The sequence below is a fragment of the Temnothorax nylanderi genome, unplaced genomic scaffold (assembly GCF_030848795.1).
Source record: "Temnothorax nylanderi isolate EJ_2023f unplaced genomic scaffold, tnyl_v1.0 TNYL_tig0007_pilon, whole genome shotgun sequence".
Classification (NCBI taxonomy): Eukaryota; Metazoa; Arthropoda; class Insecta; order Hymenoptera; family Formicidae; genus Temnothorax; species Temnothorax nylanderi.
Window position 1 is genome coordinate 2,711,922 of NW_027249069.1, and position 16,965 is coordinate 2,728,886.

The following is a 16,965-nucleotide window of genomic DNA, read 5'->3' on the forward strand; positions in this document are numbered from 1 at the left end:
AAGCTGTCCTTATTTACGTCTGTTAATTTAAATAACATGGTCCTTTTTTCAATTTTCCAAATTGGTAACGTAAAGTTCTCTTAATCTTTTTAAAAACATTTATTTATGCGAGGAATCTATGTCCCTGTACCTTTCTCCTGTTGCGTAAAAAAAAGGACTTGCGGAAAAAAGAGCTGCCAGTGCGTCGACATGCTGAGAGGGTGTCGCCCATCTTCTTATTTTAAAACGGAAAGAGGCGGCCGAGTGTACGCGGCCTTTGAGCAGCCTTGGCAATGGAGTGCGTTCGCCAAGAAGCACTTTCCGGCATCGTGAGCACCGTCGTGCACGTCGAGAAAATACATCGGCCTTGGGAATATCGATGAGCGTAAATTAAGAAAGTTTCCCCCTGAGCGCAGTTCAGAACGGCTTCCCGTGCCGGAGATTGTCGCGTTGAAACAATCGCTCACGCCATAATCCATATCGATAAAGAGTCATAAAGGTATATGACATTCATAATGGAACGCTCAGATTATATGAATCTATCGGGGTCGTTTAGCTTATCGGCGATTACCCTGCCGATATCTTCATTTATTTATCCAAATCTTATGCAAATGATATTTCAATATCGCTATTGGCATTCCTCATAATAATTAATTAACTTGGACTAGTGAAAGAGAGAAGGAGAGAGATTAATGCATTGACACGTATAGTGTCTGTTATTACGTACGTAAATAAATTAATCTGTTACCGCCTTTTAATTTTTTATATATAGTAGTTTCGGCAGTATATCACCAAAGGCAATAAATTACAGCGTATTTTTATATTGAGTGAAAAAGCGAAATAACGAAAAACGGGGATAAACGTCAGGAGTTTACGTTGCAGTAAACTATAACTCTAAAAACAAAAAATATATAATATAATAGATAATGCGAAACATTTTGGGAATTATATCCAAAGTTTTAGTGGATTTTTAAGTTTAATATTTTAATAAAAGAGCGTAAAATGAAGGGCCATTTTCGGCAACATTGTAATCCTTGACACAAAATATTTTGACAAACCTGAAATGAGCCTTTTATGAAAAAGTAGGATTGATTTGGATTTTGGAGTCATGAAGAAGTTATAGATATATTTTGTATAACTTCTTAATTCCTGAAGAATTCCTTTAATTTCTTCAATGTAAAATATATCATCGCAGTTAGAGGTCTAATATTAAATTTTTGTCCATACATTATTGCTTCTTTATTGAGCGTACCTTAGAAAAATTGAATTATACGTAACCATTAATCTCTCTCTTTCTTTCCCCCAGGAACGAGGTAGGAAACTATACAAGGGTAATTGCATTCGCGTGCGCGCTTTTAAACGTCCTTGGCAGTGAAATGCGGATCACTGTGAAATACTTTCCACGCTATAAACATTACGTATACATCAAAGCGAATAGACTACATCGGCCTTCGGTATATCGATTTGCACACGCAAAAAGAAGAGTTTATTGAAACCCTGTCCCTCTCCGCGCCATCGCATTGTCGGATCACGTCTACACGTCCGGTCGTTGTTCTTCCACCGACCACCAACATTCACACACACACACACACACACACACACACACACACACACACACACACATTACAAGCCGGGCTTCAATATAGCTAAGTAGCGATAGCTAGTCCGCTTAGAAATTAATTGGCCAGGCGGCTAAGTATATTCCGGGCTAAATTTGGCCATCGCTAAGTTAGATGTCGCCGATTTATTTATAGCACTCGCAAACGTGGGCATGCCACTGTCCATGTTTTTATCGCCGTTGAACGGCGAATATCATAGGGTCATGGGTAACGATGAAATTTTAACGAGATGGTTATGGCTCCTACTCGACGTACATCTTGAAATATGAAAAGCGCTTACCGGCTTGTCCTTAAGCGTCCTTAACAATGAGAAACTATTAAATATTTTACGATACCACGTTGTTACTAATATTAAAGCATCTCTCGAACGTTGAATTGTTATATTGATTGAACTATCAAACTAGCAAAGTAGATTTTACTTCGATTGTCACATTAATACAATAGCAACTTGTTAAAGATACATAATCTGAATTATAACATAATCGCTTTTATTTACTTTATACAATTATTATAATATTCCAACACATAGTGTCTGTAAATTTCCTTTTTTTATATTTTTTAAAACAATTCCATTTTTTTATAATAGCAAACACGTATTAGCATGTCTAAAGTAAACCGAGCATTCGAATGCTATTTCAGAGGACCTTTGGCGCTGAGATTCCTCCTCAGGATGGCTGGAGCGGACCGAGAGGTTCGGCAGGGCCCTGAAAATTTCGTGCTTGCAAGTCATCGTGTTGGGCAAAGCCGATCTTGGTGCGATTAGGGGCTGTGCCAGGGTAGCACGGGACGGGGGTGGTTCTCTCCATCGCGAGGATCGAGATGAGCGATCTACAGGCCACCCTCGAGTTCTCCCTCGAGCTCTGCAAGTTCTACAATGTCGATCTCTTCCAGCGCGGGTAAGATTATCGCTCGTATTACTCGCAATATGACGCCGGCACCGTATCTTCGTACAATATCGCGTACTGGTTGCCAAGACCGGTTTGAACGTCCTTCAGAAGAATTCTATGCTTTTTTTTTGCAGATATTACCAGATCCGAACTGCTCTTAGAGTATCGCCGAAGTTGCCAGTCAAAGTGGAGGTCAATCAACCACGAAACCGTAAGCATTTCAATGATCAAAAAGTCAAATTAGTTTCTGTGATACAGGCATTTTATTTTGCATGCTATATCAAACACATGTACAGTCACTATACATTTTATGTCTTACAATAAGATTTCTTCTCCCTTTTTCCCCCCTCTGCCCCTCAATAATTATTCAAAATAAATATGATACAAATATCTCGATATATAATTTTTTTTTTGCCGAATTTATTCATGAAAAGTCTTTCAGTCATGTATTTTAAGACATTTCTCTCTATCTCTTTATGTCTCGATATTTCTATTTCTTACGTGGGCATCGCGTGAGTCCCGCGATCGTTTCTCGGACCGCCCGAAATTCTCTTCAGTCATATCACGCGAATGTACTCTCTCGCTGAATCCGTTCACCCCCGATCGATCGATCTATCCCCGAGGCGAGCGACGTCGAATTCGATGGAGAGGCACGCACCGTTGTGTTGCAGACTCCCTGGAGGCGCCGGGCACGAGTAAGCGCTTTCAGATCCTCTACAGGAACGAGGAGGTGACACTCGGCACTTCCGTACTATTCCGGGCGCATGTGCTCGTGCACAGTCACAAGATTGAGGAGGCCCTGTCGCGCACCCACTTTAATCTAGGCGTCGAGCTATGGTTCAGCGAGCCGACGCAGCCGGGCAACATGGCTTGCGTGTCGTCGAGGTAAGCGTCTTGCCGTCTGACACGAAACGCCGACGTATTCCTTTTCCCGGTGACAGCAGGGACACGCAAAGGGTTGGATCGCGAGCGACCTGAGCAATCAGGCCGGCCGCGCAATTCTTATCTCTTGTTTGCGAACTTTCTCGAACACGGTACAAGAACTTACGAGAGAATAAATTAGTGACAAGGTGGAGATAAATCTGGAAATGAAAGGAGTAAAATGAGTCAAGAGTTTTATACCATTCGTTTACTTCAATTACTTTATAACTTTACCGTTGGACAATTATGCAATGAGATAGTATCAAAACACGGAAGGAATTTTTGTTAATAAAAATACAATTTGTACGATACATTATAATGGCGTTCCTAAGTTTGTTTTTCGCGGAGATATTAGATAAATTTAACGTGGATTTATAGTAACGACAAAAATTATTCCGAGCAATTTCTGGCGCTCGTACTCGTAAAGACCTCTAAAAGATGTAATATGTCAAATGTATTTTAGACAGATCTATCAGACATCTGTTGGATATTTGTTCGCAAACTATTTGGAATTGGGCCGAACTGATCGATGATAGTTTCGACTGAGAGCCGCTATATATCGTGTCACCCGTGATCGATAGGACGTTCTTTTTCAGGGCGTTGCAGTTGAACTTCACACCCACGAAGGGCCTTCACTATCATCTGCCGGTGCTCTTCGATTACTTTCATCTTGCCGCGGTGTCCATTACGATCCACGCCTGCCTCGTGGCACTTCATCAGCCCTACATCAAGTCAGTATCGCACGATCGCGCTCTCGCATTTCGTAATTTTTTCCAAATACCACTCGGTAGACGTAATCAACGTTGTCCCTCACGAGAGTCCCTTTTTCTGTTTTATGGCCGTGTGCTTTCATCCCCTGGCGAATGCAGGAAGAGCATACTGCACGTAGTGCAGAGTTGGTGAGTTCTTGACACTTTTGAAAGAAGCTCAGAACTGGCTGAACTTTCCTCGCGAATATCTACTCGCACATTTATTATTTCTTCCTCAACTTCTGAATTTCTGAACCAACTAACTTTATCTCGAATTTGAATTTACAAGGCAGTGATTATATTGAGTCCTACGCAAATTTTTAAGCTTAAAACTGGTGAAAATATTGCGGTACGAACAAGATTGCTATGTATTTTATTTGAAAAATATTTAACCGGATAATAAATATACGCGCGTAGCCTATTTTTTGCTTTATTTTTTGCTTTTATTTTTTGTTATTACTTCTATAGAAGTAAATGAATCTTTGATAAATGCTACCGATTACACTTGTCATAAAAATTAATTTTCTCTGAATAAATACGCACTGCAATATATCGAATTATGATTGCAGTGCCCCGCGAAGCGGCAAGCCCTGGCTACAATTTAAGCAATCCGCGGCGAACGGCGACAGCAGTGCGACGACCTTCGGAAACATCGTGAGTTTATTTTAAGTGATCATCAAGTCAACAATATAATAATGTTACCAAATGGATATTGAATGTATGTTATTCAATACACAGAAAAAGAGAATATTCTTGATTTGAAAATATCATGTTTAGTTTTAACGTGGAAATCTTGAAATGAGATTATATCGCACAATTTAAGATCATATTAAACAAAGAAAACTTGCTTGAATGAAACTATTTTATATAATTCAATCAAGAAAAAAATTGAAATAAAAAGTTGAAATTCTTATAAGAAGATTATAGATTGTTGTATATATGAAACAATAAACGCGTTAATTTGAGTATATAAGTTTTGATTTGACACTTCTTTTTTTCCGTGTAAAATCTAATAATAAATTCTAGTAATTAGTAAATCGTTTCAGGAGACCACTACGAGGTGCGTCGGATCGACGACGAGGATACAGCACGCGAGATTGGTCCAGCAAGAAGTCACGAGACTGCTCCTAGCCGCGAGGGAGTCGTTACTGAACGATTTGTCCGACTTGGCACGGCTCCTCCCTTCTTGGCAACAAAGGGCACTCGAGCTCGCACAAAACACGCACAAAGAAATCACAAAGGTTTGTGGTTTTTTTTCATTATATCGTGCTCTTTTAATTTTTAGCAGATGCTTTTTAAATCCATCCTTTATAGTTGATGGACACCGAGGAGGCTGATATAGCCCAACTCTGCGCACAAAATATCGTTCTTTGGCAGCATTTCCTGGAAGCATTTTCCGGCCGAGAAGCGGTTCATCAGCATTTAGCACGAGTCCATCATCAATTAAGAGTAAGGAAAACTCACAAATTATTAAGATTAAAACTGTAATACTAGCGTTCAATATCGATACTAAATTTTTAAATATTAAATATAAATGTTTATATTCTGTGGCTTACTTGCAATTAATTATTAAATTGCAGGTGAAGCGATTCGCGGAGGGTTTCTTCGTATTAGAAAACCCGAGAACATCGGCAGCGGGCTGTTACGACGCAAATTATCAGTCTTATCAAGCGGTAAGCGAGGCTGCTCGAAGATCGCGTTATCTCGCGTCGTTGCCACCGCTACCTGTCCATTGTCCGGAAGTGGACGGCGATCTTCACTCGTTGCCTTTGATTTTCGAGGATCAGTACGCTGACATGCAGCAGAGACACAGAAACAGCGGTAAGTATATGCAGAATGATATTTGCTGTAATACCGATTTAAGATTATATTATGATATTTGAATAGCAGACTACAAATAAAAGCAGAAATATTGTAGCACAATTTTTTTTATTTTCTAAAATAATATATAATTAATTTAAATTATTCTTATAATAATTCTAGAATACTCTTGTACAAATTTTTCGGATGAGCTACACGAAATATTCCTTTCAGTTCCCAGCATGGACGACTGTAGCTGCGGCATAGCGGCGATCCTGGAGTCGCGCACCATGGGTATCTGGTCGCCCAGGAGCGAAGGCGCAGCTCAGGACATCGGATCGATCCAGGCCCGCCTCATACTGACGCCTTCCACGCTTCCAGCGAGGCACAGCAAGTCGCTCGATCAGCTGGGTCCCGAGCTGGCGGCACCTCTGCAGTCCAGGACATCGCCAAAGACTCTGCCCAGGTCTGTGTCGACTCAATTGTTCTCGCGGGGGCTGCGTGGCGGCGGTCGAATTGTCACGCCACCCGCGACGGTTCCTTCCAGGGGGAAATCCAGGTCGACAGTGCCGTCCATTAGCACCCTCTTCCCGCCCTCGGGTCAGCAGGCTTGTTCCGCGCCGAACCCATCTCTCGGCTCCACGCCAGTGATACCCCTGCCTCGGGCCAAGTCCACGCAGATGCTGGTACCGAATCGGCAGCAGCAGTCCGACTATCAATCCTCTTCCATTAGCTCACTGCTGGCGGTGATGTTTCCCGAATTGCCGCCCGGTGGGCACCTGCCCGGTTATCGACCTTCGTCTAAATCTTGCGACCAGAATCTAACTGTGCCAACGTACGTAGGCGCTTTGGACCTTAGTCAGTTGCCGGATTGCTTGACGGAAAGCAAGTCGGCAAATACGATGGAAGGTACGATAAAATATTCAAAGATTTAAGACAAAATAAAATAATGTTGACTAAATAATATTGATAAATTAATATGAAAAAAAATCTTGGAAACAAACTGATAAATTTCTTATTTATTTCGTATAGATTATCATTCTCTCGACACTAGAAGAATACGACTAGAGCCACGAAGTCATCGTTTAGGAACTCGCCAACCGCTACCAACGACCACAAACGACCAAAGTAGCTTTCTATCCAAGGCGAATGTAAATGGCGACTTTTTACCGGATCCACAGCCGCTGCACACAGCGACGTTGGATAGAGTCACTTACCGAGGAAACTCCAGGAAATCTGGACATCAAACAGGTGGCAAGTACAATCAAACGAACGGCGTCGAAAGTCGCAGATATCATACACTCGGCAAGACGTCGATGACGCAAAAGAACCGCCCAGAGATACCGGAGTGCATGAATGGCAGCGCATTAACAAGTAGCCATTTGCATCTGGCGGATCCTGCGAGCAAGAGATCTAATTATTACGCAACCACGGACTCATTTTTCTATCGCACAAACGGCAGTACCAGCGGGAGGACTCGCGACGAGATGGACAAGCCGAAGAGGCCGAAGAGCACGGACCGGCTGCTCGACGACGTGCGCAACGAATCCTGCGACTTCCGGCGAGATCGACCGATTCGAAGAAGAGCGGAACGATCGGCCAAGTCGTCTCGCAACGGCGTAGCCCAGAATTACAACGAGGAGAAGCAACGACGCGGTCAAACCGAGAAGAAAAACGCGGACGCGATTCAGGAGCCGATTTACGAAGTAATAGCCCTGAAACCGGAATCGAAGAAGGAGTCTCGCGAGAGAAGGAAAGACAAGCACAACAGAAGACCGCACTCAGCGCCCGTCCTCGATACGGACCATCCGATAGAGGAGAGCAATCACAAAAGTGATAGAAAGTGCGGTCATAAAAACAGAAAACCAGCACCGCCACCCCCGGCATATCAAGATCCCGCTGTCGCCCCCTTGCCCAAGTACCGTCATTCCTCTTCGACGCCAGCGACGAGCGTCCTTGAAGTAGAGAACAACAATAAAATTATTCTGAAGGTAAGAATGGCAAAAATATAATTAAAAAATGTGTATTCAATTTATTTTTAAACGTAATTTAATTTTTATTTTATTCTCTGCGTCTTCGCTTAGATGGAACCCATAAAATCGCCCATGGAGGCACCGACGACCAACGGCACGACACCTTCGGACACGCCAGGTTTCGGAGTGCCGCCGACGAATGTAAAGAGACTACGATGCGCCAGCGTGCCGGTGACTCAGAACAAAGTGGTGGTGCCACGCAGCGCGGTCTCTCTGCCCTGCATGCCGATACGCGACAGCAAGGACAGTCTGACTAATAACCTGCCGATCATACCGCATCTTCTCAGTCCGCCGTCCACCAGGCCCAGCAGCCCCACGCCGAGCTCGAGCTCGAGCAACCTGACGTCCGAGTGTTCGGGTTGGGTCAGCAGCGGCGACACCTCCAGCTCGGAGCAGCGTCGCAATCAAGCGAAGCTCTCGAGCGAGCAGCTACGGCAGAAGCTGTCGAAAATTGTGCCGCACAAAGATCGTCCGCTCGTCACGAAGGAGAGCGTGGAGGAGCACTCGTACGAGGAGCTGCGGCTACCGCCGCCGAAGATGTTCCAGGACGAGCCGCCGCCTCCCGAGGAATTCCGCGATCCCCCGGCGCCGATCGACAACCCGCTCTACCATGTGTACGAGACGGTGAAACAAACCAGGAGCCCGAAGCAGAACAAAACAGCGCCTTGCAGCCCGCAACGAAACCGGGATCGAGACAGGGAGAGTGTCTACGGCGCCAGGGACATCTGCCTGGATTGTTATCAGGAGGGCAAGGAGTTGTTGCAGTCCACGCAGGACGATTTCATCAACTTTAAGAAATGCAAGGAGGAGTTTAAGAGGCAGATGAACTTCTCCGGCAAGATCTACAGGTGCGCCGAGTTTTTACGCATAATAACGATCAGCCCACTCAATTAGAACCGCTTCCTTAAACCTAATGTCCATGGAACAAGATTCGAAGCTGTTGCGAGCCAAACGAGTCCCCGAATAATCCGTGAAGCTTAGATTAACCCAATTTAATATTGCTGTTTTTTTTTATTAACCAAACTAAAGAATTCAAACAATACGCTTGGAAAATGGAATATAAAGTCTTAAAAATCTGGCAACTAATCAATCAACAACTTCGAGTTACGCTTAGTAGGTATCGGGATTTAGTCTGGTTTTTCTTTCTTATTGTTTCTCAGCGCGATACAAACGCGATACAAATGCTTCTTGAGATCTCGCTTTCGCCTCCTTAAGAGTGCTAACAGTAAGTGCCGTTTGCATTTCGCTTTCGCGTTGTTTCGCAAGGTACCGTCTGTCTTTCGTAGTTAAGTTCTCTTCTCTGTCCACCTTATCCCCCTCTAGAGAACGCGAGGAAGCACAGTTGCATTCACATAAACGTGCCCATTCCCTCGGATACGGTGACCTTCTGAATTCCTCGCCGTCGGTTCAACCATTAAGATCCCATGTGCCTCTTAGTGACTACCCGACCCTGGCCTCGACCCTGCCGTACTTCCACATCAGCGACGATTATCGGCTCTTCTCGCCGGAAGGTGCGCACCTTATCATATGCGTCCACGGTCTCGACGGTAATGCCGCCGATCTCCGTCTCGTCAAGACGTATTTGGAGTTGGGTCTACCTGGGGCGCATTTGGATTTCCTGATGTCCGAGAGAAATCAGGTAAATTACGTCTAAGCAAGAAATTATTAGAACATTAATTCTCAGAGTTAATCGCAGGAAAATTAATTGTGCCAGTTTTGTCTGTGTTGCAAACGCATTTTAACTTTTTCAACTCAATGCATGTATTTTAATAAATTATAACAACTATTATTTATAAATATTAGAACTATCCAAGATTCTAGAACTCCTTAATAAACTGTCATATGTGTTTCTTGTATACGAAAGGGAGACACCTTTTCCGACTTCGAAACGATGACCGACCGATTAGTGTCCGAAATTCTCTACCATATTGAAACGTCGGGTCTGAATCCGAGGAAGGTGAGCTTTATCGGGCATTCCCTTGGGACCATAATCATCCGGAGCGCTTTGACGCGACCGCAGCTGCGTCCGCTTCTTCCTCGTCTACACACCTTCCTCAGCTTGAGCGGACCACACTTGGGCACTCTTTACAACACGAGCGGCTTGGTGAACGCAGGTAAGCCTAATAAGTATCCGAAACAGCATCGACTGATAATGCAAGAGCATCGGTCTCGAATATAATTTTCATTTTGTCGCCAATTTGCATAGGTATGTGGTTCATGCAGAAGTGGAAGAAGTCCGGATCTTTATTACAACTGGCCATGAAGGACTCGCCGGACGTGAGGCGCTCCTTCATGTTCCGTTTGAGCCAGAAGAGCAATCTGCAGAAGTTCAAACACGTCTTGCTGTGCGGCAGCGCCCAGGATCGATACGTGCCCTTGCACTCTGCTCGAATCGAACTTTGCAAGGCTGCCGTACGCGATCCGACGGATCAAGGTATCACATTTAAGTGTTAACCATTTCGTTTTTCAGTTTTTGTGATTTTTTTTAATTGTAAGATGAATAAATTGAGTAAAGTCATTTAATTGATTAATAATGAAAGACTAACTCTAAATGAATTGACTTCCGTCTGATTCTTCCAGGTGCCGCGTATCGCGAGATGGTGCACAACATTCTGTACCCCGTGATGTCGGCGCCCGGCGTCAGTCTCGTCAGGTACGACGTGCATCACGCTCTACCACCGACGGCGAACGCCCTGATAGGCCGAGCCGCGCATATCGCCGTCCTCGACTCCGAGCTTTTCATCGAGAAGTTCCTGCTGGTCGCGGGACTGAAATATTTCAGATAAGGAAAGAACAGTCTAGCGCACATGAAAAAAAGAATTAACCGTAGTTTAATTTAAAAAAAAAAGAAAAAAGGACTCAAGCCCGCGGATTCGGAAAGCGTCGCGTTCTTTGCGACATCTTCGACCATTCCGTGATTAGCGTATATTATAGACGTCTTGTCCAGCGTTGCCTCGCTTCTTCTCTTCGCTTAGCTGTCTTCTTCCAAAGGAACAAACGGGATACCGAAGCGAGGCAATCCGATCTTTTTTACACGAAAATACGCGGCGCGCGCCGTCGATCGTCGATTTTAGTATCGAACATTCGTTAGGTTCTCACGTGCCATCATGATACCGATCATAATCACGGACGTGGTAAGGTCGCGCGCATTTGTCATGACGGTCGAATTTCGGATTCATTCCCGTAACGCTTCATTGAGAGTTCGAATCGAATGGACTTGTAGCTCGCCGTGAAACGGACCTACTCTCTAGTGATGGTAGTGGTGGTAGTAGTAGTAGTGATACCGACCAAGAAGGTGAGGGAGAAGAAGAGACAAGGAAACACGGAAAAGATGCAAGATAGTACGAAAATTAAATATAATATGCTTGGAAAATTCCAGCGTGTCGTGCACGCCGTCGCTATGAGTGATGCGACGTGCATGAATGTGATCCAACATACTTCAAAATTTCACATACTCGAAGAAAAATGGAAACGAAACCTGATCAGCGCGTTTGGCGGCCTAGCGTAAATGAAGCAATCACGAGAGGACACGATGCGGTCGTCAGGCGCATCAGCTTTATCAACATCGTCGCGAAAAACGGATCGCGTAAGTAGAAGAAAAGGGGACGAAAATTATTCATCGACACAACCGATAGTTGAATTCGAGGACGTACTTTTTTTTTTAAAAAGGAAGGAAATGAGACTCCAGCGAGCAAGGACTCTGTCGCAGGATCAATTCTCCACGATGTACAGTCACGCATTAAAAGAAGAAATATAATAATATTAATAATACAAATAAAATAAATAAAAGTATAAGACAATGCAACGACACATTGTCTAGTCGTATAGGAAAGTTACGAAACGTATGTCAATTGTTATCCTCAGATAAGTGTGAATGCTGAATGCGATGAGTGCGAAGAGCGGATGGATGAGAGCCGAGTACGATGCTGAGAGAAAGAGAGAGAGAGAGAAAGAGAAATATCTGAAAGAGAAAATGATTAGGCAAAAAGAGATAAAAATGTAGAGTAAAGAAATTGAAGATGAAGGAACATCGGCGAGGACGTGGGATGTTAAACAGCTATCTACGTCAACGAGGGGACTCGAGAGAGACGGATTTTATCAGCGTTTCGAACGATGATCGAACGGGTCTCCCAGTGCAGTCTCACGATCAGTGAAACGAGGACTCGCGCCCTGAAACGCGGCAGAGGAGAATATATCCAGGGTGTGCGAAACGGACGCGATGACGCGACGAGAGTGACTAACGTTTCAGGTATATGAAATCCCTCCAATGCTAGATCTCAATTGCTCAGAACAATCTATCAATGAAAAGCTGCAAAAAAAAAAGATGAAAAGAAAATTATATTAATCGTAATCGAACGGTGACAAACGCGAAGCGTGGCGACGCGTCGCGTCCGCGAGTGCTGTCGCTGTCGAGATCAAATCGTCGTGTGATCCAAGCGAGCTCGACCTTTGTCACTTTAAAATCTACAGGGCGTTGTGGAACCGCTGACCTTAATTTTAATAATAAATTCGCTCGAAATGAATGTTTTCCTGATCGTAGTGTATAGTACAGAAGGAGAGACATCAGTAATTTTTTACTTATTGAATACGAAGGATTGTTTTGAGAACTTGAATTACTCTATCATGTAATTAAAAAAGGCAAATCTTAATCTTATTGTATTTATTCATTTTTACTTACATCAAAATTTTTATTTATCTAATTATATTAGATGTTTAATATAAAATATTAAAATGTGATAAATGATAGCTTTTGTTAAAGATTTTATCATTAAAATTCAAGGGTATGTTTCTGACGCTCTGTGTACCAAGCTACGTATGATTGTAGCACTTTAACGCGAAAATGGCGTCTCGTACTTCGACGATTACGGAAACATTTTTTGTGGGAGAAGAGGAATTCCGAGAAATCAAACGGATATATGTTAGATGTTTGTATTGTGTATTATACAAATATGCATTTAACATTTTTAACGAACACGATATGTCCATTATATGTCCCTATTTGTGAAACGATGTAAAATAGTATTAATAAGCCGATATTCTGTAAACGATAATCGCAAATGTGTATATATACATATGTACTATATGTATCCACAAAATACACCGCAGTCGATATAAACTAAGGGTTGAAGTACGAGGCATCCATTTTATCGCGTATTAACAATTGTGGAGTGGAAAGTCATAAAAGCTATTATATTTCAGCGGCTATTATTTTCCAAAATGAGAGATTAGAGACTTTTCGCGAGCCTTCGAGCAACGTCGTCGCGTATCATTCTTGCTATTTCTGAAATTTCGTTTCTACGTTGCAAACGTGCGTTTTGCGTTTCTATTTTATAGAGCACGTGTTTGCGGAGATAAACGCATGTATATGACGGATAGCCCTTTATAATCTTCCACTCCACAATTCTCGCGCAACAAATCTCTGAGCACACACACGTACACACACTGTCCCGAGCGCAAACAAGCGCGCTAGAAAATAATAATTTTTACAGCAATTCTATCGTAACATATGTGTTAAAAATGGATCATATGGATCATACATCGGCTCTCAATATGCGAGTAATATCGTATCGCAAGGAAATCCGTATCACTCGTTATCATCCAGTGTAAACCATTTACATGCGTAAGAAACGTTTACGTGTATCGTCATGAAACGATTACCTATAACCACCGTTAACATGTATACTACAATCGTATATGTTGTTGCAACCGTTCTAGCCTGGTAATCGTGATATGGTGAAAATGATATGGTTATACGAACAAGTGCAACTTTGCATCAGACTAAAAGAAAGTTTATGGAATATGTGCACGAAAAATCGTACACCTAATTCTCTCTGTCTAAACTAAAATAAATTGTTTTTCTGGACGTTTCACTAATCTTGTCCTCTTAATATCGAGATAATAGCAAACAGATTTTGAAAATCGTCTGTACTTTCTTCTTATTTTCGTAAAAATATTAAGAATTGCAGAATAAAATAATAATTTATAAATATATAATTGTTTATTTTCTATATTAATCTTCTTACAAGCTGTTTTTTAAGAAAATTTTTTTTGAGATTTTATATTGTATCTCAGTGTATTTTGATTATAATTCTTTTTTAGTGTGATGTAAAATTATACTTGCTGATGCAAATTTTTTTATGGTATGCCGTAATCGTGTATTATTTTATTAATTCAATCGTTAATAACGATTTTTTACGAATATTTACGAGTATTTATTCTGAGTATTTCGAATATAATAAGTTTCAACAGTACCTTCAACAGAAGGTCTCAGAAGGAGAAATATATCGGTATACATATTAAGTGCTTCGAGACCGGAGCACTTAATATGCCTACCGAAATATTTTCCCATAATTTATCGCGTAAGATTTATTTGACGTAGGAAATCTCAAATTGAAATTAAATAACCGTGCAATATTAATCACAATTCAGAATTGGGAGTTACGTTCGTCTACATTTGCCAGTCTCTGTCTTCGGAGATTTATGACGTTCGTGTGTCATCAATGAACGTGACGAATGCGCATAAAATGAGTAAAAATTTCACGTTTCTAACTGTCTCTTTAATCAAATTTTCACTCCACAGCGACACGTTTATCAGGTAAATCGTCGCGTATATGTTGTTCCCTCAACTGCGAATAAATCTCGCCGATGACGTTTACGCGCGTCATGTATCGATTGCGAGAGAGACAGGGACATCTCCTCTCTTTGTCCGTTATCAATAACGCGTTACAAATCGTGCGCGAAAAGGAGATTACGAACGAATGGAAAATGGGAAAACGGAGGTTCGGAGATCCGAAAAGCTTTTCGATTTGCTCCTTCGCGAGGTACACGGATCAAAAGGTATTTTCATTGTTATTCTATTATTTGCTCAATTATATCGTCGTTTTACATTGTAATCGACTCTGTAACGCACTCTAGCCGCGGTAATTACAACTTTGTACTATTGTCATGTAAAGTTAAGTTTTTAACTTACCACCTAAGGCAACAATTTTCTAGAGATTTATCGAGGAACGATGGGAACGTGATCGGGATCGATGATAATCGGGATCGCGATCGATCAAACAATTTCCACGTTCCGTTTCTCGACATATTTTAGAGAGATTTTCTCCGGACCGAAAAAAACTATTTCAGGGACATAAAATCGTTGTTGCATTTTTGGTGGGTATGTCCTTACGTAATTTACGATTCGTACTGTATTCATTCCTTTCCTCCATCCCAGCTGCGCGGTTGAGTACATAGCGAGATTTCTTTAATACATTATAATAAATTATAACGGCCTCTGGAGAGAATTAACGAACACAATTGACGAATGAAATCTTAAGCGCGTCGGGCAATTCTGCTCTTATCGGACTAGCCAAGCATTCTTCGGGGGCCCACGGGAAATTAAAATATAGATACGTAAAAATTAAAGATTAGTAGATATAGAAATATAAATTAATACGAAGCAGAAAATTGAAATGTAAGATATCCATTATGTGTCTTTGAAAATTATTATACGTAACATCTAGTTATAATTTTGTTTAGTATGCATATAAGGTTTATATTTCAAACTTCATTTTCTGATAATACGAATTGTATAGATTATATAATTTCAATATTTATATTTTCTTGCAGATTGGAAAGTTAAATTTATTTCTCGAATTTCTGCTCTTATACTTAGCTTCTCTAATAAAATAAAAGGAATCGAAGAGCCATAAATTTCAGAGTGGCGAGAGGTTTCAAAGTGATTTTTGAAAGTCAAGTGCCAAGGCAGTGCCAAAAGCAGAAATTGCCAGTCCAACAACGATACCCTTTTTCCACTTTGAAGCGTGCATCGAAGCGTTCATCGACACTCGGGAAAAAAAAGAGAGCTCGCTATTGTATTTCGCTCGTGTCACGATTATTAAGCGTGTTATACAGCTGGGTTCGACAAAAAAAAGCGTCAGCATGTAATCCTCAATCGAATCACTTGCGAGAAAGAAAAAAATGTAAGAGAGAGAGAGAGAGAGAGAGAGAGAGAGAGAGAGAGAGAGAGAGAGAGAGAGAGAGAGAAAGAGAGGGAGAGAAAGAGAGAGTGAGAGAGAAAGAGAGCGAAAGAGAAAAAGAGAATAAAAACTGCAAAAATGCGAACAGAAAGACATCATCGTCTTTAAAAGAGAAACACCAATGAAGAAGTAACAATGTATACACTATACATAACATATGAGTATACAAAAATGAATAAATCTACGTATATATATAAAATGAGAGATAGATTAATAAAAAATCTCAAGCCACTACATATCATTATTATTCACCAATGCCGAGAGTGTACTTACCTTACCTTACCTGTTATGCTTACCTTACCCCGATAAGCATAATCGATATTCTCAGTTGAAAGTTCGAGTGACTTAATTCACAGGATATTTCGCATGATATTCAGTTAATTTCTAATTCGCAGGATGTGCGATTGTGAAGCCGAGAACACAATAAAAGGTATACAGCGTTTGACATAAAAGAAACCGATTTAATTGGCTTAAAGTAACAAATTGCGTTGTACATTCGAATCTCGAAGAAAAAAAACGTGACGTCGAGCATACGGTGCGAGCAAAGACGGAAAACGTATTCATAAAAAATAACAACGTCAGCTCCGCGAGTGTGAAATGTCACGCTCTGTGGCATTTCCCGGCGGCCGAGAAAGTGTAAATACTCGTTCGCAGAGGATATCGCGTCGAATAAAATTCCACCAATTTACAGAGTCTAAAAGGACCTCTCTGCGCGCGGATATATCACGTTATGTTCCATCGCATGTATAATTCTCGCGTGCGTATGATATGAAGGTAGATTTATAGAAAAAAAAAACAACGTGTGTGAAATATATAATATCGTCTACAAAATGATGATTAAAACTCGAGAACGCGCGGAATCGTCCTCTTCCACGCGAGGACACACGTTAATTTGCGCCGATTAAAAATTTCCGTGTTACGGCTAATCTGCGAGAGAAACGCGAAAGTGACTTACA

The 16,965-nt window shown here is 41.7% G+C and overlaps 1 protein-coding gene across 7 annotated transcripts in view; it reads left to right on the forward strand.

Annotated features, from left to right (window-relative positions):
* The window catches only part of LOC139782010 (protein FAM135A), a 36,151-nt gene extending 19,908 nt beyond the window's left edge, over positions 1-16,243 (forward strand). For 4 of the 7 annotated variants that reach the window (XM_071720924.1, XM_071720921.1, XM_071720927.1 and 1 more), the window contains 16 exons: positions 2,238-2,494; positions 2,620-2,696; positions 3,157-3,370; positions 4,003-4,137; positions 4,276-4,305; positions 4,725-4,809; positions 5,202-5,396; positions 5,470-5,604; positions 5,736-5,976; positions 6,190-6,864; positions 6,988-7,946; positions 8,040-8,836; positions 9,312-9,627; positions 9,853-10,102; positions 10,195-10,422; positions 10,569-16,243. In XM_071720924.1, coding sequence (XP_071577025.1) covers positions 2,418-2,494; positions 2,620-2,696; positions 3,157-3,370; positions 4,003-4,137; positions 4,276-4,305; positions 4,725-4,809; positions 5,202-5,396; positions 5,470-5,604; positions 5,736-5,976; positions 6,190-6,864; positions 6,988-7,946; positions 8,040-8,836; positions 9,312-9,627; positions 9,853-10,102; positions 10,195-10,422; positions 10,569-10,774 — 4,620 coding nt within the window. In that variant the 5' untranslated portion in view covers positions 2,238-2,417 and the 3' untranslated portion in view covers positions 10,775-16,243. The remainder of the gene's footprint in view (positions 1-2,237; positions 2,495-2,619; positions 2,697-3,156; positions 3,371-4,002; positions 4,138-4,275; positions 4,306-4,724; positions 4,810-5,201; positions 5,397-5,469; positions 5,605-5,735; positions 5,977-6,189; positions 6,865-6,987; positions 7,947-8,039; positions 8,837-9,311; positions 9,628-9,852; positions 10,103-10,194; positions 10,423-10,568) is intronic. The other 3 variants (XR_011720774.1, XM_071720938.1, XM_071720944.1) reach the window with 3 other exon arrangements.
* Positions 16,244-16,965: the final 722 nt, after the last annotated feature.